The sequence below is a fragment of the Drosophila ficusphila genome, unplaced genomic scaffold (assembly GCF_018152265.1).
Source record: "Drosophila ficusphila isolate 14025-0441.05 unplaced genomic scaffold, ASM1815226v1 contig_286, whole genome shotgun sequence".
NCBI lineage: Eukaryota > Metazoa > Arthropoda > Insecta > Diptera > Drosophilidae > Drosophila > Drosophila ficusphila.
This window is the reverse complement of record NW_025064189.1, coordinates 716,598-740,578: the sequence shown is the minus strand read 5'-3', so window position 1 is coordinate 740,578 and position 23,981 is coordinate 716,598. Positions and strand designations below refer to the sequence as shown.

Below are 23,981 nucleotides of genomic sequence, written 5' to 3'. Positions count from 1 at the left end.
TTGATTTACGCTAACAAGACATGAACGAATGGACACGGAGACAGATGTACAGTGGCGGTGGTTCAGGGGGTAAATCGGGCAGAAGACAGTGGTGCAGGGGGAGAGGGGGTTGGCTTGTGGAGAGATGAAGGAGACACCCGGAGACATTTTAAATGTGGCGCAAAAGAACGATTACAGGTTGCCATCGTCCGATGGATGCACTCAACCCACACACACAAAACCGCAAGAACCGCAAGAATAAGGGGCACCACAGAGGAGTTGCACTGAAAAAAAAGCTTTATAAAAAATATTTATAAAATTCTGGTGCATTTCCGAAAATCACCAAAATATTTAATTTGCATGATGACCTAATAAAAAGTTAGCAAAAATGTATTTAAATATAAACAATTTAAGGTGGTGTTGATTTTGTTGAAAAGAACAGAATGAACAAGAAATATATTTTTTCTTAGTGTACAGGATGGCTGGCAAAAGTGCAGCCAATAGGGGATAGGGGGCTCGAAAATGGGAGTTGGGCGGTGTAACCGTTGCCAATTCAGGCGAAAAGTTGGCGCACTTTTCTATTTCCGACCAAAAAGGAGGAAAAGACGTGCCGTCCGCGGAGATAGGAGCGATAGATAAAGGCAGAAGAAATCGGGGAAAACCTTGGTGGAAAGAGGTGCCATGGGCAATATCAGCAAAGAAAGAATTTTCAGGAAATTACAGGAAAATGAAATAAATGAAGATGGATACGCAATTTGAATAGCATTGGAATTGGTCCTCTGCGGTTGACATACTGCCGTTGGTTAGAAAGAGACAGATGTAGTGGGGCGAAAGATAAGGGATGGAGCTATTGGGCTCCAATGAGTAGCATATTTAATGATTCAGACATAAACTTTTATCAAGTTTTCTACTCTAATTGAGTTCGAATTTAAGGAATTGAGGAAGGAATAAAGAAAGGTGGAAACTCTGATGACAATTGTGGTTTTTATCTCTTTTTTCGTTCGCTTCTATTTTAAAGTTTTGTTGGAGTATTAAAGTATAATTTAGCTTAGAAGTATCAAAGTTACCAGCTTCATTTTTCGTGCATGAAAAACCACCTAATGGCTTTTTATGTTCCCCCTCGAATTCGTATCCACTTTGTTGCTGAAAACTTTACACTTACGTAACAAAAACCCGCTGGATATTACACCGAATTTAGTGCAATTTTAATAAACTACTTTAGGGTTGCCGCCGCAATCCCGCTGCAATATGACTAATTGCGTAAACAGGAGCTACCAATATTTTGCAAATAATTAGCAAATATTTTCGCCCAACGATGGCCAGAGGAAACTTTGTGTGCAACTCCTGCTATTTGCCATCCCGCCCCCCTTTTTTGGAAACCACAATATCCTGGCAACGTCAATAAAGCTCCCTTTCACCCCTCTATTTCGCCCGATAGATGGAGCTCTGTCCGTCGTTATATAATTTTAATATTTTTTAATTGCATTTATTTCTGCAGCAGCTGAGGGAGGTATACATTCTGATTTTTCGGACGGCAGCGCTAATTTAATTAAGTGCTTATTAGCCGAGCAAAACCCACAGCATCCGCTCGAAAATCTAATTTGTGTTTGCTTGATGATGGGAGATATTTGAAGGGGAATCAGGGTATTAGATTGTTTGCAAACCAGCTGGTCTAAACATATCTAACTGTATGCATAATTGGTAATTCAACATATGCATTTCAGTCCAATCACTCGAGTGAACTCTTCTGTGTTGATTCAATTAGCGCTCTTACGGCCTTATTGCTTTTCAATTATTAATCAGAAAAATAGTTTTCAAATATCTACTACTAGGACTTTAATAATAAGAATTTAACTTAAAGCTTAAATGAAAATATTACATTTTGTTACACCATGAAAAACAGGATTATTCCCACTTAAAGTTAAGCTAAAGGGTTACTTGCAAATACTTTAAATACTTTCAATCTCCGCTTTCCAAATGAATCTCCAGCAATTTGCACAACCATTTTGTGTTTCCTTCAGCAATTATTTATCAACGAGTACAAAAAGGAGGAGCAAGTGACCGAACACTTGTTTATTTATCATTTAACTGCCCCTCTGTTTTGCAACCTTTTCAGAAAGTTTTGGAACTTTTCCCTGGTTCAGTTTTGGATAAATGTTGCTAATCGCTTTGCAAGTGCACGCAGACAAAAAGTCAACTGCTGTGAAACTCATTTGCATTTATTTGCTGTCCATCCCTGCGTTAACCCCCTTTTCCCGCCCACTTTCCCTTGCTTTTCGCAAGCTTTTCCCTCCTTGACCTCTCCTGCAACTAATTGCCCCTGGCCTGCCCCTAATTGTTTTTGTTTTCAGTTTGCCGAGCTTAGCAACACTTTGTGCCATTACTTTTCCAACACTCGTTTTTATAATTATTTTTGTGCAACTTTTTGTGAAAACAGATATTGGGGGTTTGGAGGCCTGCAACTAATTTCCGCTTTTTGCCACTCGTTATTCACACACTTGGTGGCGAGTGGAAATGGAATAAACAAATGAAATAACAATAATAAACAACAGCAGCAACAGCAGCGGCGATGACAGCAGCAGAACATATTTTTTTGTCGGGTTGAGCAAACAAATCCAAAAAAAACCAAAGTCGCTCAGAATGACAAAAGAAATGCGTACAAATTACCCCAAAACGCAATGGACAGAAACAGCAGCGGCAACAAAACAGTGGAACTTCTTAAATTGCCTTCATTGATATTAATTAAAGTACAATATTCTACAAAATTATACTTGCAATTCATGTCTTATTTTAGAAGTGTTTTGCAAAAAGCGTAGATTACTACTTTATTTTGTTTTAAACACATTTATTTGCATCAAAATGATTTATTGGGATCATGAACAAAGGACGACCCTACAATTGTTTAAAAAATGAAACTTGAAACAAAGGTAGGTATATTTTAAAAATCCATAAAATATTTCTATTTAATCACTAAAATGGGTAATTTAATTTTGACATCAATAAAATCATTTGCAGCAATTCGTTTTAATTCAATTACAAATTCCATAAAATAAGTTAATCTCTATTTTTGTTAGCTCCAAATTGAAATTCAGTTTATGGAATTTGGACTGTAAGAACTGGTGGAAAAAGTTCCTGCTGCTGACAAATGACAAAAACAACAAGTGCGCAACTGAATGCGAAACAAGAGCAACATGAAGAGGAAGACAAAAAATATGGACACTGACACTTTACGAAGATTTATGCGTTTTAGTTGAGTTCTTTTCCCCCAGCCACCCATTCACTCTTCCCGTTCCGCTTCCCGGTTTCCGAGTTGCGAATTCTTTTCCGAAACAAATGTGAGTAACATTTTTACATCTGCCCCACTGCTCCTCCTCTTTTTTTTTGGGCACTGGATTGCCGGGTTAAAGTTGAGAGGCTTAAACAAATTGCCATTTAAATTTGCATTAACCCAGGGACGGTGGCACAGTAAGTGCCAAGAGTTTGACAACCGTGAAAGAACCACAGTTTACTCACAATATATTCGAATTTAATATTTGAGCTTGTAAACGAAAATAATTTAAACATGTTCACTGTGATCAAGAAAAGAAAAAAAATTGTAATAAGCCTTAACTAAGGTTTTACAATACAAATATAAATTCTATTTAGTAATTATCATTTTATCATTTTAGGCGCATTGCCTTCAAACAATTGCAACCCACTGTGGGCGCTAAAAACTCTTCCCCTACGACCCGAAAATGCATAAACAAATTGCCAAGCAAAAGTGTAACAAATTGCACAAAATATTTACAAATTTTGGGAGACCACAAAAAATAGGCAAGCCAGAATAAACCAACAAATTGTGCTCTCATATGCAAAATCATATTTTGAATATTTTATATTGAATTTATGAACGACATTGCTTGCAAAAAGCAAACAACTATTTATTGCTCAATGAATTTATCAGCAGTTTTTTGGGAAATTATTTTTGCAGAGCCAAATAATATATTGTTTATTTATTACGGAAAAACGAGAAAATTTAAATGTTCACCTGTCACCCCGCCAACAAAATTGGGCACGTGTCTGAAAGTTGGAGACCAACACCCCGAACCTCCTTCCTTCTCGCGTTTTGGAGTTGGGAACTCCATATTTGACGCCAGTTGAGCATGAAAATGCCATTTAACAATGGCCCAAATAAATAAAAAACAAACTGGAAACGCGGAGAGCAAAAAACAAACGAACGATAAAATGTGTTGGAAAATGTTAAAAAAAAAAAAAAAAAAACAATGCACGGGCACCGTTACAACAATAAGCGATGGCAAAACCCCGATACCGCACAGCAAGACAGAAAAGCGAAAAAGCGCACCAGAAAACAATAACAATAAAAATGTCAAAAAAGCAGCGAAGCTTAAATCAAATTAATGTGAGCGGTCCAATAGGCCCGCGATGATTTCGTTCTTTTTTTTGTAATTTTTATTATTACAACAAAGCTTCTGACACAAAGCTTTCCTACATTTCAGTTAAGGCTTAACTTCAACAAATAGTTTTTAATAATATCACTGCATATATTTTAAACAGCATAAAAATAAAAATTTAAAAAGTTTTGTATACTTAATATTTCATTTATTATTATAAAATATTTTTGTAATTAAATTTTAAAAACCTTTTTGTGAACACTGACAATGCGTAGTCCTTACCATCTTGCCCTTTTGCCCTTTATTTATTAATACGTGCCACGCGCATAAATTAAAATTGAACATGATTTTTAAAATTTACTGAGGAACCATAATGTTGTCACATAAATCGTTTTGTGAAATGCTGTTGTTTTTTAAATTGATCGACCGACACTTAGCCGGCGAATATTTTCGAACTGTGTCGTTTGCGGAGAACAATCCGCGATTGAAATTAATGGCTAGAGCCAGAATATTTATAATACAATAATTCGTTTTGGGTGGTGAACTTAATGAGCTTCGAGCATTTGGTTAATTGATTTCCCTGCCCATTTGGCTCATGCAATTTATGAGGATGTTGACCGCCCTTTTAAAACCCACACTCAACAAAAATCTATGATTTGATTGATTGAAGATTAAAAAAACCTATTTGGGAATTATTATACAGCTTGCAGATCTGCAGGTATAAAAAGTTAAAATAATTATAGAGCATACCGGTTCTTTAAAATTATGTATTTAAAACCTTTTTCATTATGAAATATCAATCGTAATCAGATTTTTGAAAAAAACATGTAATCTTGCAATCGAAAATTTAAATTTTTTTTTTATTGTGCATGCCTGCCGATTTTGAATTCGAGGCATAAACTAACTGGAAAATACAATAAATCGCCTGACCCACAACGATCCCAGTCGAAACAAATGGCTTTAATTATCCCAGAGCTTTTGTTGCAGGACATCACAGGACATGCTAGTGTCCTTCCTCTCTTTGGCGTCCAGGTGCATTGACCACTCGACAATGATAATAAATTCCTTGTGCCGTTGCCACCTCTTTTCATCTCACCTACACGTCCGTTGGGTCAATGAGGTAAGATGCAACACAGGAAAAAATGTGATCTATATTGTATTTTAATTTTGATATTTTTAAATTACAAATAAGCAGACTTTAATTTGAACTAGTTCCCCAACGTTATGGCTAAGGTAAGGATTAATTATAAAATGTACAGACAATATATTTATATTTCTCTCTCTGCAGCTTGTGTAAAAAGCAAGTGCACAAATATTTTCATCCAGACGGAACAACAACATCTTCACGCCGTTGTCCTGTAAACTATTTACCAGGGAGGAATTTTCATTTTGCCAAAAAGGAATTTGCAAAAACAAAGGCGGATGGCAGAGAGTATAAATATGTGTGGCTAAGTGCGGGTGTGAGGGGTTGACAAAGTGTGACCAAGTGTCATAAATAACTGGGTTAAACAGCTGCAGCAACAGTCTTCGGCAAAAGTATGTGTTCTTAAGTGAGAAAGTTACAAGCTGCAAACACGAAGTTCTTGTAAGGCGAAGAAAGCCATAGAAAAAATTAATAAGAGCACCAAACTAAAAATGTTACGTCCTACCTTTTACCTCAATTAATATTTCTTGCTTACCTTTCCAGAAAAAACGTACCTTATTGTATATACACTTGGCTCTTAAAAGTTGAAAAGGTTTATAAAAAGTTTGAAAATATTTGTTGGTAATCCAATAATCTAATTTGTACTAGCCAATACTCACTCAAAATAATTTTAACGAATTCCTTACTATTCAATTTAAGCTTAATCCTTGAGTGCCATAATAGCCAAATCCTGTTACGTACTGATCCCTTGCTCCATTTCGCTGCAATTCTCATAAAACTTTCAACAATGCCAAGCAGGGACATAAAAAAATTACGTCACAATAAATATAAATAAAAAGGGAAAACAAATTGGGGCTTTAAAATTCTCACCCCCTGTTAACCCCCTTTCCACTTTCTCGACCATAAACAGGATGCCAGAAAGAGCTGCCAACTGGCGTTTTTTATGGCCAAAAATGCAAATCCCCGCAAATGACTCAGCCAGGAAAAAGACCACTCATGCAGGCCCTAAACTCTCCTGGCGGTGGTGTAAATTTTGCACACCTTTCACACCGCGTCTAATAAAATATTTATTACCAGCAGGGCCAAAAATACTGAATAACCCAAAACCGAAAATGCCAACCGAAAAAGAAGCGATGAAACAAAAATACCAAGGCCAAAAAGTCGAGGATGCACGAAAAAAGCGGCTATACGACATCACGTACTACGGCAATCGTTTGCTAATGCGGCAAAATGTCAAAGTTGCAACTGCAGCAACATGAAACCTATCTACCTCCTCTACCCACAACTCCATGAAATCGTTGGCTAATTAAATTTATTTTTTCAAAAAAGTAAAATTGAAATGAACCCACTGGAAGATGAATCGCCTGCAGGTCACGAGCACAAAATTGGCGAGGCAATAAAATTTCAAGAAAAAAAGTTACAAAAACTGCAAGACAAAAATTTAATTTGCTTATGGAAAAATAAATATGTTTTACGGTGGGAAACCGTAGATTTTCAGCCATATAGTTTCAAGTTTAGTGTGATTTTTATTATTATTCACATTTGATTTGATTTATTTAACTAAGAAAAATAAGTGAAAATGAAAATAATTTAATTGACTATTATTTAAATTAATTGTGGGCTCCGACAGCTGTCGAATCGGTTGCGAAAGGTTAAGACGACGATATGGTGGCAGTGGCATGTTGCAACCATGATTACAGTGGTTATTGCAACAGCTTATTTGTGGGATGTTGTTGCTGCTGTGCACATGCTATTTTTAACGATGCGGAAGTGCTTAACTGTAATCACTGAAATGGCTGTTTTTTGGCTAAAATACGAGATACGTGTGGGAAACTGTGCAGAAACATATTATTAAAAGGCAAAATGCAAGGGAATTTCTATTGCCAAAGTTGATGGCTGCATCGGATTGATATTTCCTGACTGACCAATCAGCAATTTTTTTTTTGCATTCTATTTGCTGATAATTTTATTTGTCGGTATGGAAAACGAATGTTTTCGTTTTTGACGCACCTGCTACGAAATATTTCTAGTTTTTCTTCCAAGTGAATTTTTATTTATTATGCTTGCCGTAAGGAACTTAGCTGGCGCCATCTGTTGGCGTTTGGGTGAAACGCAAGTCAAGTTTGTTTTCTTCTCACTTACGCATCAAAGTTTTCTTCTTTGCATACTTTTGAAGAGGGTATTATAAAATAAATATACTTTTTTACTTTTTCTTATATTCAAACTGCAAGTTTTAACATTTTAAATGCCATTTCATCTGCCAAAAAAAATATATATGTTAACTCTTTTCAAATCTTCGGGTTCTTTAATTATGAAGTTTAAACTTATTAAACATTTTAAATTTCTGTTCTAATAAATAAATAGGATACACATACAAGAGTATTTCCAATTCGGTAGTTTCCTTTTGCGTTGTTGTTTAAAGTCGTTGTGTTGTCATCGCGTGTTCGCTAAACATTCTTGAAGTGTTTGCTGTTGTTGCGAGTTGCTAGTTGGTGATGTTGCTAGTTGGCTATGCTGCTAGTTGCAAGTTGAGTGTGCTGTTGCACTTTGGGCTTATCTTTTCGAGGAGGCAACAGCGACGACAAGGAAGTCATTAGCAAAAGGTTAGCCAATGAAGTGACCCCTTTCATGCTTCTCCCCTGGGGAGAATTTTTTTCAAACATTATTGGTATTTCCACTTTGCTAAGTAATTCTTAGTCCGACAAAACTTTCTTAATATTACAACATTTAGCAAGCAGGCTCAAGGCAAACGATGAAAAACTGATTTAAACAAATCGAGTTTCATTCTTCAGCTGAGCTCCAAACTTAAAACCAATTTCGATACTATATATTAAAGTTATGGTCTCACATATATTAAGGAAATATATTTTTAAGCTCATGTCCGACTGAAAGCAAAAGTTTGCCCCCCAAAAAAAAGGAAAAAAAATTAAATGCAAAGTGCAGTGCGGAAATCAAAAGGCAAAAGTGGAGAAAACTTTTTGGGAAAAAAGAAAGAAAAGAAAAAAGTGCACTTGAAAATCAAAAGCTGACATAGAAAAAAGTTTTAAAGATAGTCTTTAAGTTGAAATTATATACTTCCCTTACTTAAATATATATACAAACTAAATTCAACAAGTAAATTTTAGATTTGATAAAAAATTCAATATGTGATATTTTTACTGACATATTTGGAGGTTCAATAAAGAAGTAATAGGATATTTGCGTAAAATATGTTGTTGTGTATAACACAATTGGTAAAAACTTTTCATATTTTCTTTCGGTGGATAAAACAGCGGAAGGAAGTAAAATGAAATTTCTTCGAGAGAGAAGTGATATGCTCAAGCAGCAACAACAAAGCCGAGAGTGAATGAAAGGCGGCAAAATAAATGAAAATGCAAAACGGGAAGAAGTTAAAAGTTTTGTAATAAGTGCAGCCAAAGGCCACCCGAGTGGGTGGTGGGTGAACTGAACGGAGTCAGATGGGCGGCAGGGTCACATCAAATGCGACAGCTGCAAAGCCGCAGCGAAATGGAGAAAACTTTGGTCCTGACAGCAAAAGCAGCGCAAAGTAAATGAAAAGAAGTTATGGTATAGTAGGTATTGTGGCTGGTTGCATTAAGATCCAGAGAACTGAAGTCCTTAATCCGCTCTGCTGACTAAGACATTGTGTAGGCCAAGACAAAGGATACAATACATTTAGACAGTTTAAACAAGATCATGAAATTAGAGTCAACGAAACCCTTTCTGTTTTAATTAATACAACTTATCGCAAAGTAATTCATAGAATTAGAGCATTTATTTTTGGAATACTTTTCATAACTTAAATTTACTAGATATCTAAAACAGTTCAACTGTAATTAAACTGCAAGGCAAAAGGTTGTAAAATCAATATACCTTGTATGAAAACGCAAATTAACTTCAGAAATTATAATTTTTTTTTATAGTTCAGCAAAAGACCATTTTTTTCCCTCACGTGGCTTAAAAGTTGATTGAAATTTTCGGCAGCGCCCTTTCAACTTACCCCCACTCACACATAAGGTAACTCTCCTTAATCAAGCGCCAATTGTTGCAGGTCCCCCCTTTAATTCCGCCCCCTTTTACCCGCTCATGCAATGCAGTTCAATTCGCAGGCCAGCCCACAACAGTTAACAGCATTGTTACACTTTTAAACGGTATTTTTTACCCGGTACTCGGACATAACAAGGGTATATAGCTATTAGGGAAATCTTTTTAAAAAAAAAATGTTTTTTAATAAAACAATTATAAAAATAAAAACACATTTGAGCCCCAACAATGAGGTCTTCACTTTATAAAATTTATTTTGGTTAAACTGTTTCAAACTACTGACTTAAAACCACATCATTTTACCAGATCAGATTATTTAAGCTTCGGTGTACTCTATATAACTGAATGGTTCTGCACAGTATTAAACAGTTTAAAGCCTTTCTGTAAAGTTTTTCTTTTGAAAATGCGGCAAAAGGTAAAAGCGAAGCGACGAATAACCGAAAACAAAAACCAGATACAGAACCCGTACAATGTTGGGGCAGCAGCACCACTGATATATGTACCAGTACCAAAACCACCAGCACCACCGATGGACGCCTCCTGGTCGGGACCACTGCGGTTCATTAGCGGCTCCAAATGCGATTTGCTCGCAATGCAAAGAGGCTGGTAAGTGGGATGGGTGGGAAAGAGGGAGGGGAAGGGGGAAAGGGGAAAGGGGGAGTTAACTCAAACTAGAACACATGAGCACGTAATTTAGTAGCCGCTTTAGCGCTTTTGTATGAAAATCACAACGACAGCAGCAACAATATCACAGGAACTCCAGCAACACAAGACAGAGATGACAAATTTTAATTTAAGTCACTAAATAAATAAAAATTATATATTACAGAAAATTAAAATTATTTAAGTTGTAAAGGAAAGTGAAGAGATTGAAGTAAAATATAGGTTTTAATAATATTGTATATATTTGTAAAATATTCTCTAACAGAATACTCTTATTTATATAAGGATAGAAACAAGTAGAAATAAAATTCTTTTTTTTAGTATTCTAATTTGACACCACAATGTTGCACATTGGCATCTCTATCACAGAGTTCTCTCTCCGTACGACCTCTGCACCCCCGCGTTGTTTATGGCCATGTGCCACATTGGGATCACATTCGGGCTACTTTTGTGTGTGGATCCGGTTTTTGCCGTTAATTCCTTTTTATAAATAGCAAGCGATACAATACTCCACAATACTCCCTCGTACCCAGCTATCCAGAGGAAAAAGTAATTTTATTTGTTAGTTGCGAGGTTAGTCCAGGGCCAAAACTAATCAGTTTTGTCTTGGCCAACAAAGCCTGAACTTGGATTAAGTCCAGCCGCGCTGGGAAATGTCCGCCGTTGTTAAGATGGCAAAGGTCAGGTTGAGTCTTTTATGCACATAAATTTCAGTTGGAGAGATGAGAAAATTCATTCCATAAGACTGGATTTCGATAAATGCTGATACTTAGTGAGATTGTGGAGCATTCTTTTATAAATTAGCTTTCCCCTGATTTATGGCTGGAAACCTTTTGACTGAATCAAAATAGTAATAATTTATTTAAGATATCCAATCTAGTTTTTCAATGGTAAAACCCGAGTTCTTTATATTTTTAGTTGGGTTTAACCAACTTTAAACTAACACATAATTGCCACAGTTCGTGCAAAAAAATTTAATCAAACCAATCAGACCACTTCAATCAATGACTGATAAGAAAGGAAAACAATAATAAACCCAACTGTGATGCGCTTCTTTAAAACTTGATTAATTTATATAAAAACCTAAAAATACAAAAACGCACAACCATTTAGATATAGATGATTTCCGATTTAATCAGGGTCAGCTGATGAATTTCGGAGACAATTAGTGAAGCTTGGCCAAAATGGCGGCCAGGGTCTTCTTGGGATCGAAATCGGCATCGCTGGCCACCGAGATATCGGGAATCAGATCGGCATCAGCTTGGGCTTTGATCTCGACGGGCTCACCACCAGTGACCTTGGTCAACTGGGGCAAGGTCTTCAGACCGGCAACCACCTTCTTGGGGGTCACATCGGCATCGGAGGCCACCGAGATATCGGGAATCAAATCGGCATCAGCTTGGGCATTAACCTCAACGGGCTCTCCGCCAGAAACCTTTGTAAACTTGGGCAGGGTCTTCAGACCAGCGATGATCTTCTTGGGAGTATCATCCGCATCAGAGGCAACGGACATATCGGGAATCAGATCGGCATCGGCTTGAATCTTAAGCTCCACGGGCTCGCCTCCGGAAACCTTGGTCAACTGAGGCAGGTTCCTGAGCTTGGCAAAGATCTTTTGAAAGTCCACTGGTGCTCCTCCAGAGACCTTTGCGAAATTAGGCAGGGTCTTCAGACCATCGACGGCTTGCCTGGGGGTCTCATCCGCATCGGAGGCCACCGAGATGTCGGGAATCAAATCGGCATCTACGTTGGAAACTCCTCCAGCGATCCTGTCCAAAATGGGCTTCCTGAAGGCAAAGGAGGCGCGCTTGGGGGTTTCGTCGGCATCGGTGGCGACGGAAATGTCTGGGATCAAACCGGCATCAGCCTGGACGGACATGTCGGGAATCTGGGCGAAGACGGGAGCAGCGACCCTGGCGATCGGAGCGACCTTGAACTCCGCAGAACGCCTCCTGGGGGTCTCGTCGGCATCGGTGGCCACGGACATGTCGGGAAGGACACCGGCATCAGCCTGGACGGACATATCGGCCAGGCGAGCCAATTCCGGAACCATGTTCTGGAGCATGGCCTGCATCTTCTGGACGATGGCTACAAGAGGTAAAACAAAACAAAGGAAACATGATTAACTTGCAAAAAAAAAACAAAGAAGTCAATGACGCATCTAATCTAATCTCGATATTTTTTTTGTTTTGTACATATTGTAATGAAGAATAAGCTATAAATATTTATTGATTTATATTTCTTTTATTGTTCAATATTTTTTTTTTTTTTGAAGAATTGTAAAATTTACTTTGGGTTAAAAAAATGTAAATGTAAGGGAAAGGTTTTTAAAAATATTAAAATCTTTAGGAATTTATTTGTTTAAAGTTCACTGATTTTATTGAATAGTTCCGTTTTACTTTCTACTAATTCTTACCTTCCATCTGCGGCATGTTGTTGGATTGGATTTCGTAGGCCACAAAGTGTCTTTGGGGTGGAGCAAACCCACCGCTGACCAGCGGCAGGATGAGCAGGGCGCAAATGGCAAAGTTGTTCATGGTGTACGTCTGAAATTCGACTGAGCTTCGCAGCCACTTGAGTTGAGGTTTTATAGTCGTCTTATCTGGCCACCGACTCCGATATTTATGGCCACGAGCGCCGTAGACCTCTTCAGATTAGATTCCAAACCCAAAGCGTGCAAAAAGAGCAGCGGATTTCAGTCTTGTAAATCTTGGACGGTGGTTCCCAAAAACGGGAAGTATTGGATCCAATAACGTGACCAAGCACAAGTTTAATGCTAAATATATTTTTCTATTTCTTTGTTATTACCTTTCTCCGCAGAGAAATTATTTAAATATATGTAATATGGATCTTAAATGTATTTTTTTTTTGTTACCTTTGTAGTTTTTACCAATCATTGTTGTGCCAGGCATTATATATCTTATCTTTTACCATCGGTGACGTGTAGGCTAGAAGTTTAGTCCACGTACTGAACACTCATGGAGGTGATTGCACCACAAGGCATACGGTAATATCAGAAAAATTCGATATTTCTGACTCAACGTATTCAATTTTATGACTATCTAATATACTATATCTAAGAACTAAAAAGATCTTAATAAAAAGCTTGTTATAAGAAGTTTAGTATTAGGCTGCTGGATTAAAAATTATGTTCAAACCAAAAACCATTTACTACTCCCGAGTTGTTAAGGTACTTTAAATATGCTGTACAGATTCTCCAGAAGAATAAAAAATTAAAAAAAAATATTTTAACAAACTGCAACATTAGAAAATTTGTCATTGAATCAACTAGTTGCGACCCCCATATGGAATAAGTACCAATAAAAAAGTTTTCTTTCAATTTGAAGAAAAGGCAATATTTATTATTTATATATAACTAGAACATGTGAAATGAAATTTAGATTCGAATTTTCTTAACAATGTATGGCTACAATAGGAGTAACTGTAATATTTTTTTTGTTTGTGGGTACAAATGGTAAAAAAAAAGCGCTCAGGAAACTCTAAGCAAATTTTGCAGCAACAAAATCAAAAACTGACAAATGTAACTTATAAATTTATAATGTAGTAGATAAATGTTTTAAGCAACATTTAGTTATTTTAGACAATTGTTTTTGTTTGGATGTTTAATCTTGAAGATTATTGGTATAATTTTGCAATCTTCTGGGATTCGTTTGGCTTATCCTTAAATGCCAAGTATGTCGTCCTGGTCGTGATCCACCGGCTCTCGCTTCAGGTTAGCCAGTGAAAAATCATCCGCAGCAATGGTGGCTGCCGTCTCCGAGGATTCCTTCTTCTTCTGCACCGGCTGCTGCAAAAGGTCCTGGAAGGAGGTCTTGCTATTGGCCACCACCAAACTGCGCTTTAGCGCAGTGGATGACGAACCTGCATCGCTGGAAACAGATGGTGCAGCAGCTGCCTTTGGCTGGATGAAATCGCTGAAGGCGCCACCTTGGACACTGGCAATCTGCGGTGTTTTCTGGGCCGCCGAGACTCCGCCGGTGGGTGAGACTTGCTTCTGGACATGGCCAGGAACACTGCCCACGGTCTTTCGAACAAGTAAGCTACTGCCCTGCTGAACAGTGGCTATTTGGCCTGGGCCTACGTTGGAGTAGCGAGGTCTCTGGGAAGGCGACACTGTTCCCTGTGCCGGTGCCATAAGTCGCCGCTTCAGCAAGGCCGCATCCATGGCATTGATGTTGGAGTTCCCGGCGGTGGCAGTGGCCACTGCTGGAATGGTGGCGGCGTTATTGGCGGGATTGCTGCTGCCGCAAATTGAATACCTACGGGACATGGTGGTAACCTTCGCCGGTTGAACGGCCTTTATAATTTGATGCCCTGAATTCGACTGGCCAAACAAGGTGTTCATCGGGGATCCCTGCGGTCTCACCACAACAGTGTTGGCCTTAGGACTGACATTTGGCCCATTGGCCACCCTTATAGTGCTTTGGTTACTGTCCACGCTCTCCTTGCGAAGACTTTCCAGCGACGTATGCAAGCTGCCAGACGGCTTGCCATTCATCTGAAGGATCCTGTACAGCTTCTTCTCTTGGCCAACAGCAGTGCCATTGCTCGTGGTGACCTCGACTCCGGCGCCTGGCTTCAAGACCCTCTGAATGACGTGGCGTGGCCCGATGGCACGGTTCGGTCCTCGCAAAACGTCCGAAACAGTTTGGGTGCGATTATCTGCAGTGGGTCGGATTGCGGTTACCTTAGCCGCGCTCACCATACTGACTAGCTCCCTGACCAGTCGCAGTTCCGGATCGGAAACGTGCTCGAATCCCGACGGGGTGTTGATGTTAAAGTGCTGCGTCTCTCCAGCCGCGGGGAAATCGGTGGCATCGTCGAAGGTCTCCATGAGCGCTTGGAATACCTTCTTCTTGAAGTGCATCTTCTGGCGGGGATTCATCTCATGCATCTGCGGCTTGATCATTTCCAAGAAGTGATCATCGGAGAAGATATTCGGGCTGTCGGTTTGGGTGCTCCGCTCGGCGCGTTTCAAAATGGTGAGATGTGGGTGAGTTGCTAGAGTGGCCGATCCTGCAGTGCTTGTTGTGGGGAGAGCAGTCACAACCGTACCCGAGGCACTCTGGGAGCTAGTGGTGCTCTGGACGCTGCTGGTGGTCTGGACGTTGCTGGAGTTCTGGATGCTGCTGGTGCTCTGGACGCTGCTGGTACTCTGGACGCTGCTGGTGGTAGCGGTTGTCGAAGCGGCGCTGTAGGTAATCTTGATTACGTTTTCTGGGGCTTTAAGGGTGGTGTTGGTGGCGGTCACTTTGGTCGCTGTGCTTGTGGTTACAGTGGTACTAGTGGAACTAGTGGAGCTTGGGGTGGTGCGTATTGGGCTGCTGACTTTGTTGATAATGCTGCTGCTACTGCTGGGTTTGTTCATGGCCATAACCTTGTCATTAGAAGGTGTGTTGGGTCTGGGCTGAGGACCCACCAACCCCTGGATCAATTGCAGCCGCTTGGGCGGCCTGCCCACGGGCCTTCTTGCCGGCGAAGTCTGCGCTTGTGGAACAACTATCCTATCGCCTTTTGGAAAGATCATCTGTTCGGCTTTCGTTTGGCTCTGAGTTTGACTCTGGCCTCCAGCTGACGGCGCTGGCCGTGGAAAGATGTCATCCCGCGGAGTTATCTTTTTTATCTGGACTGCTCCGGATGGTGGCTTGTTGATCGTGGTGGATCTGGGCACTGGCGTCATCTTCACCGGCGATGTGGCACTCCTAACACTGTGAACGGCCCCCACACTCATCGATTTCCTGCGCTGCAAACGCGTCAATCGTTGTATTTGGCCGGCTTTGCGGATTGGCAAGTCCTTGATGCCAGCGGAAGCAATTGACATACGACTCGCTCGGCGTAGACGGCGATTGGGAGAGTCGGAGATACTGCTGGCTGTGCTACGGCTTCCCCTTGCCCCAAAGGATTCATCGCCACTATCATCCGTGTCATCCTCCAAGAAATCCATAAAGGTCGAATTATCACCTTCTGGCTCACCAACGGAAGCGGCCGAGTTCTTTTTGCCAATAATTAGCAAGTGGGGAGCGTTGCTTTCCTTGATGAAGAACTCCGATTGGCTGGCGGGTGAATCTGCGTTCTCCGTTCCTACTGACTTATCGGGTGCTGATTCGTTCTCGTGCCCCAAATCGAAATCGTAGCCATCAAGGTGCTCCTCGTCTTCGCAGTCGTCGTCCGATTGCAGGAAACTATCCAGTTCTTCGACTTTCTCTGGCTCCTCAGTATCTTCCAAATCTTTACCAGATTTTTCCTTAGCTTGCGGTTTCCCTGCGGGTTTCTCTTCGAGCAGTTGGCTGATCAGTTTTCCCGCCTTGACTAATTTTTTTGGCGGCGGGTTGATTCCTTTTAAGGGCGACTTAGGCTGCTGCCCGTTATCTTTGCTTTCGCTTCCCTTGTTGCTATTCCTGTCCTTGTCCGAAGATACACTGCGGTCGTCTTCGTTGAGGACGTCTTCGGCCAAGGTTAGATGACGGTCCAAGAAGCGCAGGTCATTGGCCAGCGGATAGGCTATTCGACGCTGTCCACTTCGCTTTCGATTGGCGTCCGCGTTGCACCAACGGGTATAGTCGTTTCTCAGCTGACGCCAGCGTCGCTTGCACTTTTCCACTGCAAGGTAGATAAAGAGGAAAGTTTTAAAATTAAACAGGTAAACAAAACTTATTTTCAGGACAACAGGTAGCGGGTTGGGCAACGACATCTGTCAAAACCTCAGGAGATTGGCTACCGAAAATCCCAGTGAAATCTAAAACCATAAACATATAAAATCCACTATACCTAACCCATGTTGTAAAGCAAAGAAGTAGGATTAAAAAATATCTTCAAATTTTCCAAACAAGCAAACAAATGTGAACAACAAAATTTAAAATTTTTAATAAATTGTAAATCACAATAATTGTTTAATTTTTTATATTTCAGTTAAATTTACAATTTTTTACGTCGAGCTTTGGTTCTAATTATTTTTAAATTCAAATTAAAGGACTATAAAAATTAAAATGTGTTAAAAAAGGACAAAAAAAAAAAGAATATCGAGTCTTAAATGTCGGATTATAGTGCAAGCGGGTAGCGGGCGAAATAAATATGCCAATTATGTACTTATTGTATGTACATATTTTTCGCGGAACTTTTGGCACAAGACGGACACTGAAGATTATTTTTATGCGCACTTATGCATTGATACGAAAACTTTTATTTATTAAAAAGTGTTTATTTTAGGTCGATTAACAATAATATGGCCTCAACTCTTGGCGCCCCAGTAATTAAATTCGATTTTCCCGAAAACGTTATTTTAAAAGTCGGTGAACATCAGAACTCAAAATCTAATGAACCGATCAGGAACTATTTTTTTAATTTGTAATTTTTTTTTCTATTTTTCAAAAATAAATGAGCAACAATTTTTTGAGCCAAAATCGCACTTTTCACTTCCAAGTGCTGCCAAAATTAGAAAAAAAAAAATTTTTTTTAACGTTTCCTGATTAACTCGGGAAATTCATTATCTTTACAACGCATATCACTTTTTATTTTTAAGATGATCCTTTAACGCCCTATGATGTTCACCGCAAAACAAATTTTTCTTTAGGCGCTTCGGAAGATTAACCGCCACAGGCTTATTTCTATACATTAAAAAAATTTTTTTTTCTAATTCTCTTCTAATTCTCAATAACATAAACTTACTCATTTCGCCGCAAAAATAATCAAATATGGCCCTTTTTGGCTTTTAAAACCTTACCCCCTAAACCCACACAAAAAATTTTTAAAGCCACTCAAATGTTTTTTTTTTCAAAGAACCAAAAGTCTTCTAACTGTTTACTGTTTAAAAAAGTTCCGACACGTGCTAATAATTACATTGCACCCTAGCAAAACGAAGTCTTAAAATGCGCAATTGGATTTTTGTTTTTAATACATAATAACAGTATAGTAATATTAACACGGATGGTAAGATACAATAAAGCGCGGTTTCAAAAAAATAAAATTTCTTAAAAATTTATAGCTTGCAAGTACACTACTTGGTTTTCAGACAGCTTCTGAGAAGATGGCTTATACGAATTTTAAAACACATCAAATGTATAAATATAACTTACAAAGAATCTCCTGCAGGCGCCTAGAATGCTTTTTTTAATTAAGCAAAAGTAACTGGGCTATGCGACGTTTACAAATTTTTACGGAAAAGAAATTCAGGGAAGCATAAGGAAAACTATCGACAACGCCTCGTTTACAAAACTAACAGAGTTGCATGCAGAACGGAATTGGAACACAACAATAATATATACCATATATAACATGCCAAATAGAGTTGTAATTCGTTGTTGTATAGAGTTGTATAATAAATAAAAACATAACTTTTTTAAGATAAAAATAAAATTAATGAACTTAAATCAATTAATAAATAAGTTTCAATTGAATTAGAATTATTTATCCTTTTATTTTTTATCTTAATTTAATTTCATCATATAAAACGAAAATATATCTGCGAAATAGTAACATTTAAGTATGTATATAAATGAAAACTCCAAAATTGTATTTTCTCCAAAATGATATTTAACTTTAAATAGTACCTAATAATATGGTACATATATTAAAACAAACAAATACTTTGAAAAACATGCTACCCAAGAAGTTAAAAACGCAGTAAAAAGGTTTCGAAAATTATTTAAACGCAAAATAAAATCGGACCTGCTTCAAAGACATATTTCTTTCTAAAACAAATTCATACTTAATCTATTGCACCAACTCAGTACAATGTGGTGCTAAAGAATTTCTTCCTGCTTTAATGCACCCCTTCAACCATTCCATTCAACAGGAGATTCGTTTTTTTCGAATTAATCGATGCCAACTGTCATTCCAGCCCCCAGCGTGCTGCCAACTTGACTGCTACTATCGGTGGCCGATAACCCCAAGTGGCAGAATAAAGTGCGCACGTTGAGGCTGTGCAACACTGGCCGAAAATTACGCATCATTGCTTTGCCATCTCGTTTCCACTCACTTACCCGTATCTCCAACTTCCGATGCTACCATGTCCCAGGCATTCTCGCTCGGCAGGCGCTTCCTGTAATTTTCGTCGCGCCGATCGTACAGGGGCGGCTGTTTCTCCACTGCCCGTAACAGCGCCACATTCGACTCAGTGGTCCCGCTCATCACTATCACGCTTTCAACTGTTTAATCGAAAGAGCTCGCCGACAATCTATCGTTTTGTGGGGCAAAAACAAACGTAATTCACACAACCACAACACACGCGCGCAGCAGCTGAGGAGAAAAAACTGCCAAACGAAAACAGCGAAACTCGAGCGAGTCCACACACAGACCCACCGGCGACGTACGAGAGAGCAGAGAGCGCTCTCTCCTTGCAGGAAAAATTGAATTAGCAGGCCGATGTGTGCAAACGAGGGTTGACGAAAGCAGGCCAGGGACGAAAAATAAATGTGAAGTCATTCGATTTTAACTGGGTTTAACTAAGGTATGATAATTTAAAATTTATGTTTAATCATGTTTCATGAATTATCAAAATTGTCGTTTTCTAAATGTCTGCTTAAGTATGTTATAGTATAAAAATGAATATTAAAAATGATTTTACATGTGTTCCAATGACATTAAACATACATTTTTATATGATTTAAGAAAATAATTTCGAAAATTTTGTTTGCTGATGTATTTGGAGCGCTAGCGAACAGGGCTGGAACATATGTAAGGCACTTTTAGTTTTTAAAGCGTTGGCAGCTCCACCACTGATCGAAGGGCCTTACCAGCAATAACAACATTATTTTTGTTTCGTGTCTGGCAGCTTCGTTGTTCTCTTTTGAAGCAGAGTATGATTGGGTTGTGTGTGTGAGACTCAGAGGCATGGTACTAGCTCGCGCTCTCTGAGAGGGTATCATGCACAGGGAAAAGCAGACCCTGCTGGAATTTAAAGAGAGCGCGCTACGCCCCTGCCTTAGAGTTTGTTTTGACTTTTTTTTATTTCGCCGGCAACGAGTGTTTTGTTTATATTAGACGCCCGTTAGCACCTTAAATAAGGCTGAAAATCAAACCAATCTAGTGCTCCTAGTGTTAAATGCAATTGTCACGTGCAACATTTTATTGCAGCTGCAACACTTGTTGGCAGCAACACGAAATAACAACGAGTTGCAAAAACGAGCGACAGCAGCAACTTCTTCGTGCACGGCAGCAACAAGCGACTGAAAACTCGGATAAATAAATTAATTATAGTCATTGGATCAGTGGCAAAAATAAAATAAAGTTTTTGCTTACTAAATTCATGTAAGTCTAATAGACGGGGAGCCCCGTTGATTGGGAAAATAACTGTTGTTGCAGGCAGAGTAGCTTAGCAAAGTCGCCCAAACAGCTGTTGCACGTACAGGCGACACATGTTTCGCATTTATTTTTTGGCTTTGAATTATTTGTTTTATTTATTATTTTCACATATTTAATTTTCAGTTTTTATTGATGAAATGAACACGCGTCGGCGACCTATAGCTCCATCGCCAAATATTTACGCCACCAACGCCAAAATCTGTCAGTTGGTGGCCAAACATCCTTGTCTCTACGATCGATCCGATGATAACTACATGCGGAAATCGACCGTGAAAAACGCCTGGAAGGATATATCCAAAGAGATGCGAAATTCGGGTGGGTTAACAACACAATTAAGGATAATTGTCACATCTTTTTTATTATGACAAATTAAAACGATTTAAACAGCATATTCTAGTAATTGTATTTAAATAATAATAGATGTTGTTTTTAAAAACGTAATTAAAATGCTATTTGCATGTCTTTAATTTTTAGTCAAGAGCTGCAAGGAACGGTGGCGCAACATCCGCACCAGCTACGCCCGTTCCATCAAGGTGCACCACGGTGCGAATACTTACTATCTCAACAACGAACTTCAGTTCCTTCAGAATCACATCACACCCGGAGTTCCCGTCCCTTTGAGGGGTCGCCGTTCAAAGCCCAAGGGACAGGAGGATGTGGACCAGGAGGACGAGGAGCACGAAACGCCGGTGGAAGCCTTTCTCGAGATGAAGCAGTCGCCGAGCAGTCCGGACACCGATCATGCGCAGAGCCGCGAAAGCAACGAATCCTATTCAGAGGACGAGTCGGAGGACGAAAAGGGTTCCTGGCAGGGAAGAGCAAAAAAGCGACTGCGATTATCCAGGGAAGGCAAAGAGGAAGCCAAGGTTGGTGCCATATTTGTTAATATTTATTTTATACATAGAAAAGATATTATTATACTACTATATTTAATATGAATTAAAGAAGAACGCTATTTTCCTGATTAAGGGATTTAAAATGCCTTGCAAACAGTTAATTGGCCGAATTAAGCTTGATATAATAATGTAATTATGCTTTTATGTTTCTTTCTTAAAGGCATCTATCCAAAATGGTGATGCTGTGCCTGTCATGGACTTCGATGACGCATTCCTGCAGGGCCTGCGTCCCGAAATCAAGCACATGAACTTCCACCAGAAGCTGTACTTCAAACGTCGTGTTTACGAGCTGCTCAGCGAGATATTCCACTCCGAGGAGTCTGCATCGCCCGGCCACCCACCGCACTCGCAGCTCCCGGACAAGGTCAATGGAACGCGATGCGAAACCCCACCTCCGCCTTCTAATCCGCTGCAGCACTTGGGACTGACGTTGCAGCTGCCAAAACTGGCAGCCAAGACAGCCAAAGATGTCTGAGTTTCGTGCTTCAATCGAAAGAAATCGAATTTATGTACAGTATTTAGGACAAATAATATTTTAAGTTGTTTTTAAACCTTTTCAGATTTTATATGCTTACTGCAAGAAGCAGTTAAGAGTCTAATATGAAGTTGATATAAATTGAAATAAATCGATTTTTTACTTTAAAATGTGGTATTCGATTTTGGTGCGTTGGGAAACAAAAAATAACCATGACAACACTTTAAAATTATTTCATATATATTGTATGTTTATTTTTAGCAAATACTTTTGTATACGTAAACATTGTTTTTATCGGTTTTTAAATAAAATAATAATTATTAAAATAATATACATGTATAACGTTCCCGTATAATTTATGGCATAAAATATAATTGTGTTTTTTCGTATGTTTTTTTGTGGATTAATAAGTTGTGTGTAAGGAAATAGCGCTGCCCCAACGGCTGGCTTTAATTTGTTTTAAGGTTTAAATACGTAAATTAGTCTCGATTAGTTATATGTACAATCATCGATCAGTTAAAGGTATGGTATGTAAGTAGGGCATCAAAACGTTGTAAGAGTTTAAACAATTGCACTTTAAATTAAATATCTATAAAATTAGGCATACAATTAAAGGTTCGTTTAAATGCAAAACAAATCGCTCGCAGCATCGATCCATCGGATTGGCAAGACCCCCAAGGTTAGACCGGCTGAGGGGTAACCAAGCTAATTGGCTTAAATCTAACAAAAATTGTGGCGCATTCTTCCCCGTTCGTTGGCATTTGAATCTGGACCATCCTCTCTAGGCGAAGCTAATCTTGACCGGTCCCAGTGGCAATTGCTTCATGTAGTTCCAGGCATCCACTCGCGTCATCCGCGACGTGGAGGCACCATTGATGCTAAGGATTTCGTCGCCATTGCGCACCTGGTTCGTCTTCTGGGCAGCACCACCTGGTTGAGAATCGAGAACTTGATTAATATTCGCCTTGGTGGTACTATGAAAAATTACCCTTACCCATGAACACCTTCTTGACGATGAGGGGACGATTTCCCAGCGGTGAGTCGAATCCTCCTTCAATGGAAAAGCCCAGTCCGCAGCTGTCCTTGACAATTTCCACGCAACGAGCTCCTCCACCGCTGGCCGCCGCATCTTCCGCTGTAATAGAAAACAAGATTAATTAGAATTATTCAACTGGGGTTCATCTTCATTACTCAAAAGATTTAAAACACTTTTTGTTGGTTTTTCAAAACAAAAGGTAATTAAATTTGAATTGAAATATTAAATGAACAGGTGTTTGATTTACAAACTTAACATAAATTTTTATTTATGTCAGTTACTCGCGCGTTTGGACATCTTAATTGCTGGTAATTATTTACAAATAAGGAAGGAATTTGGAATTTTTTTGCATCCTTGTTAAACCCACCTTGTGCCCGAATCTCGGCCGCAATGGCGTTCCTCGCCTCCGCCGCTCGTTCCAGCAGCTCACTTGTGCTCAGCTTGGCGGCATCTCCGCGGGACAACTGCCTCCGGGCGCGGATTCCTGCGATGGTGGCCTCCGCATCCTCGTCGTGCAAACTCGCCGGCTGCGATGGACTCACGGATCCAGTGCTCGGGGTGGTGGCCACCGGCGATCCACCAGCCTCGTTGGACACCAGGTCGAGGTCCAAGTCCAGAGATCGGGAGGCCTTGTGGTAGTTCCTCTTGCGTTCGAAGTCCAGCTCCGTGGGCTTCTCGTTCAGCGAGCTGAGGGATCCCAGGGAGGAGCGCTTCTTGGTCAGCGCCTTCACCACCAGCGACTCGGAGCGGGTCACCACTAGCACCACCTCCGGACGGGGGGTCTGTTGGAAAAATAAATTATTAGTTTTGATTTTTAAATGAATAGATTAGATATTAGAATAGAATATATATTATTAGACATTTAGCTAGATATTAGTTTTAAATTGTGATGTTACCTTTAGCACACTGATGGACTCGCGGTGCGTCAATCCGCGCATGCTCATTCCATTAACGGCGAGGATTCGATCACCCTTCTTCAGACGACCATCCTTGGCAGCTGGCGTGTTGCTCAGGATCTTGTGAATCTGTTATA

At 39.6% G+C, this 23,981-nt stretch overlaps 4 protein-coding genes across 6 annotated transcripts in view; 1 reads left to right on the top strand and 3 right to left on the bottom strand.

Moving 5' to 3' along the window:
* Positions 1-11,267: 11,267 nt before the first annotated feature.
* Positions 11,268-12,783, bottom strand: LOC108086953. The gene is made up of 2 exons (XM_017184066.1): positions 12,638-12,783; positions 11,268-12,309 (listed from the first exon to the last, which is right to left on the bottom strand). The coding sequence occupies exons 1-2, from the start codon at positions 12,756-12,758 to the stop codon at positions 11,387-11,389; spliced, it is 1,044 nt and encodes a 347-aa protein (XP_017039555.1). The 5' UTR covers positions 12,759-12,783; the 3' UTR covers positions 11,268-11,386.
* A 773-nt stretch (positions 12,784-13,556) lies between these two features.
* Positions 13,557-19,386, bottom strand: LOC108086899 (serine-rich adhesin for platelets). Of its 2 annotated transcripts, XM_017183967.2 has the most exons (3): positions 19,221-19,386; positions 14,506-16,842; positions 13,557-14,448 (listed from the first exon to the last, which is right to left on the bottom strand). In XM_017183967.2, the coding sequence occupies exons 1-3, from the start codon at positions 19,366-19,368 to the stop codon at positions 13,904-13,906; spliced, it is 3,030 nt and encodes a 1,009-aa protein (XP_017039456.1). In that variant the 5' UTR covers positions 19,369-19,386; the 3' UTR covers positions 13,557-13,903. The 2 variants fall into 2 exon arrangements, with proteins under 2 accessions (XP_017039456.1, XP_017039455.1); XM_017183966.2 differs by having other exon boundaries at positions 13,557-16,842.
* A 191-nt stretch (positions 19,387-19,577) lies between these two features.
* On the top strand, positions 19,578-22,059 carry LOC108086900 (transcription factor Adf-1). Of its 2 annotated transcripts, none has more exons than XM_017183969.1 (4): positions 19,578-19,687; positions 20,665-20,856; positions 21,016-21,407; positions 21,598-22,059. In XM_017183969.1, exons 2-4 carry the CDS (start codon positions 20,679-20,681, stop codon positions 21,910-21,912), a joined length of 885 nt encoding a protein of 294 aa, XP_017039458.1. In that variant the 5' UTR covers positions 19,578-19,687; positions 20,665-20,678; the 3' UTR covers positions 21,913-22,059. The 2 variants fall into 2 exon arrangements, with proteins under 2 accessions (XP_017039458.1, XP_017039457.1); XM_017183968.2 differs by lacking the exon at positions 19,578-19,687 and adding an exon at positions 20,032-20,487.
* An 82-nt stretch (positions 22,060-22,141) lies between these two features.
* The window catches only part of LOC108086897, a 119,374-nt gene continuing 117,534 nt past the window's right edge, over positions 22,142-23,981 (bottom strand). Inside the window, 4 exon segments of the mRNA XM_017183959.2 lie at positions 22,142-22,842; positions 22,907-23,047; positions 23,316-23,730; positions 23,845-23,973. Of these exon segments, the coding sequence (XP_017039448.1) occupies positions 22,694-22,842; positions 22,907-23,047; positions 23,316-23,730; positions 23,845-23,973 (834 nt within the window). The 3' untranslated portion in view covers positions 22,142-22,693.

What these genes read in the sequence shown, in the direction of transcription:
- LOC108086953 (XM_017184066.1), bottom strand. Translation starts at nt 12,758, where the DNA reads ATGAACAACTTTGCCATTTGCGCCCTGCTCATCCTGCCGCTGGTCAGC. An exon ending in CAACATGCCGCAGATGGAAG is followed by an intron (nt 12,310 to 12,637) that starts GTAAGAATTAGT and finishes TACCTCTTGTAG; the next exon opens with CCATCGTCCAGAAGATGCAG.
- LOC108086899 (XM_017183966.2), bottom strand. Translation starts at nt 19,368, where the DNA reads ATGAGCGGGACCACTGAGTCGAATGTGGCGCTGTTACGGGCAGTGGAG. An exon ending in ATCGGAAGTTGGAGATACGG is followed by an intron (nt 16,843 to 19,220) that starts GTAAGTGAGTGG and finishes TCTACCTTGCAG; the next exon opens with TGGAAAAGTGCAAGCGACGC.
- LOC108086900 (XM_017183969.1), top strand. Translation starts at nt 20,679, where the DNA reads ATGAACACGCGTCGGCGACCTATAGCTCCATCGCCAAATATTTACGCC. An exon ending in CAAAGAGATGCGAAATTCGG is followed by an intron (nt 20,857 to 21,015) that starts GTGGGTTAACAA and finishes TTTAATTTTTAG; the next exon opens with TCAAGAGCTGCAAGGAACGG. An exon ending in AAGGCAAAGAGGAAGCCAAG is followed by an intron (nt 21,408 to 21,597) that starts GTTGGTGCCATA and finishes TCTTTCTTAAAG; the next exon opens with GCATCTATCCAAAATGGTGA.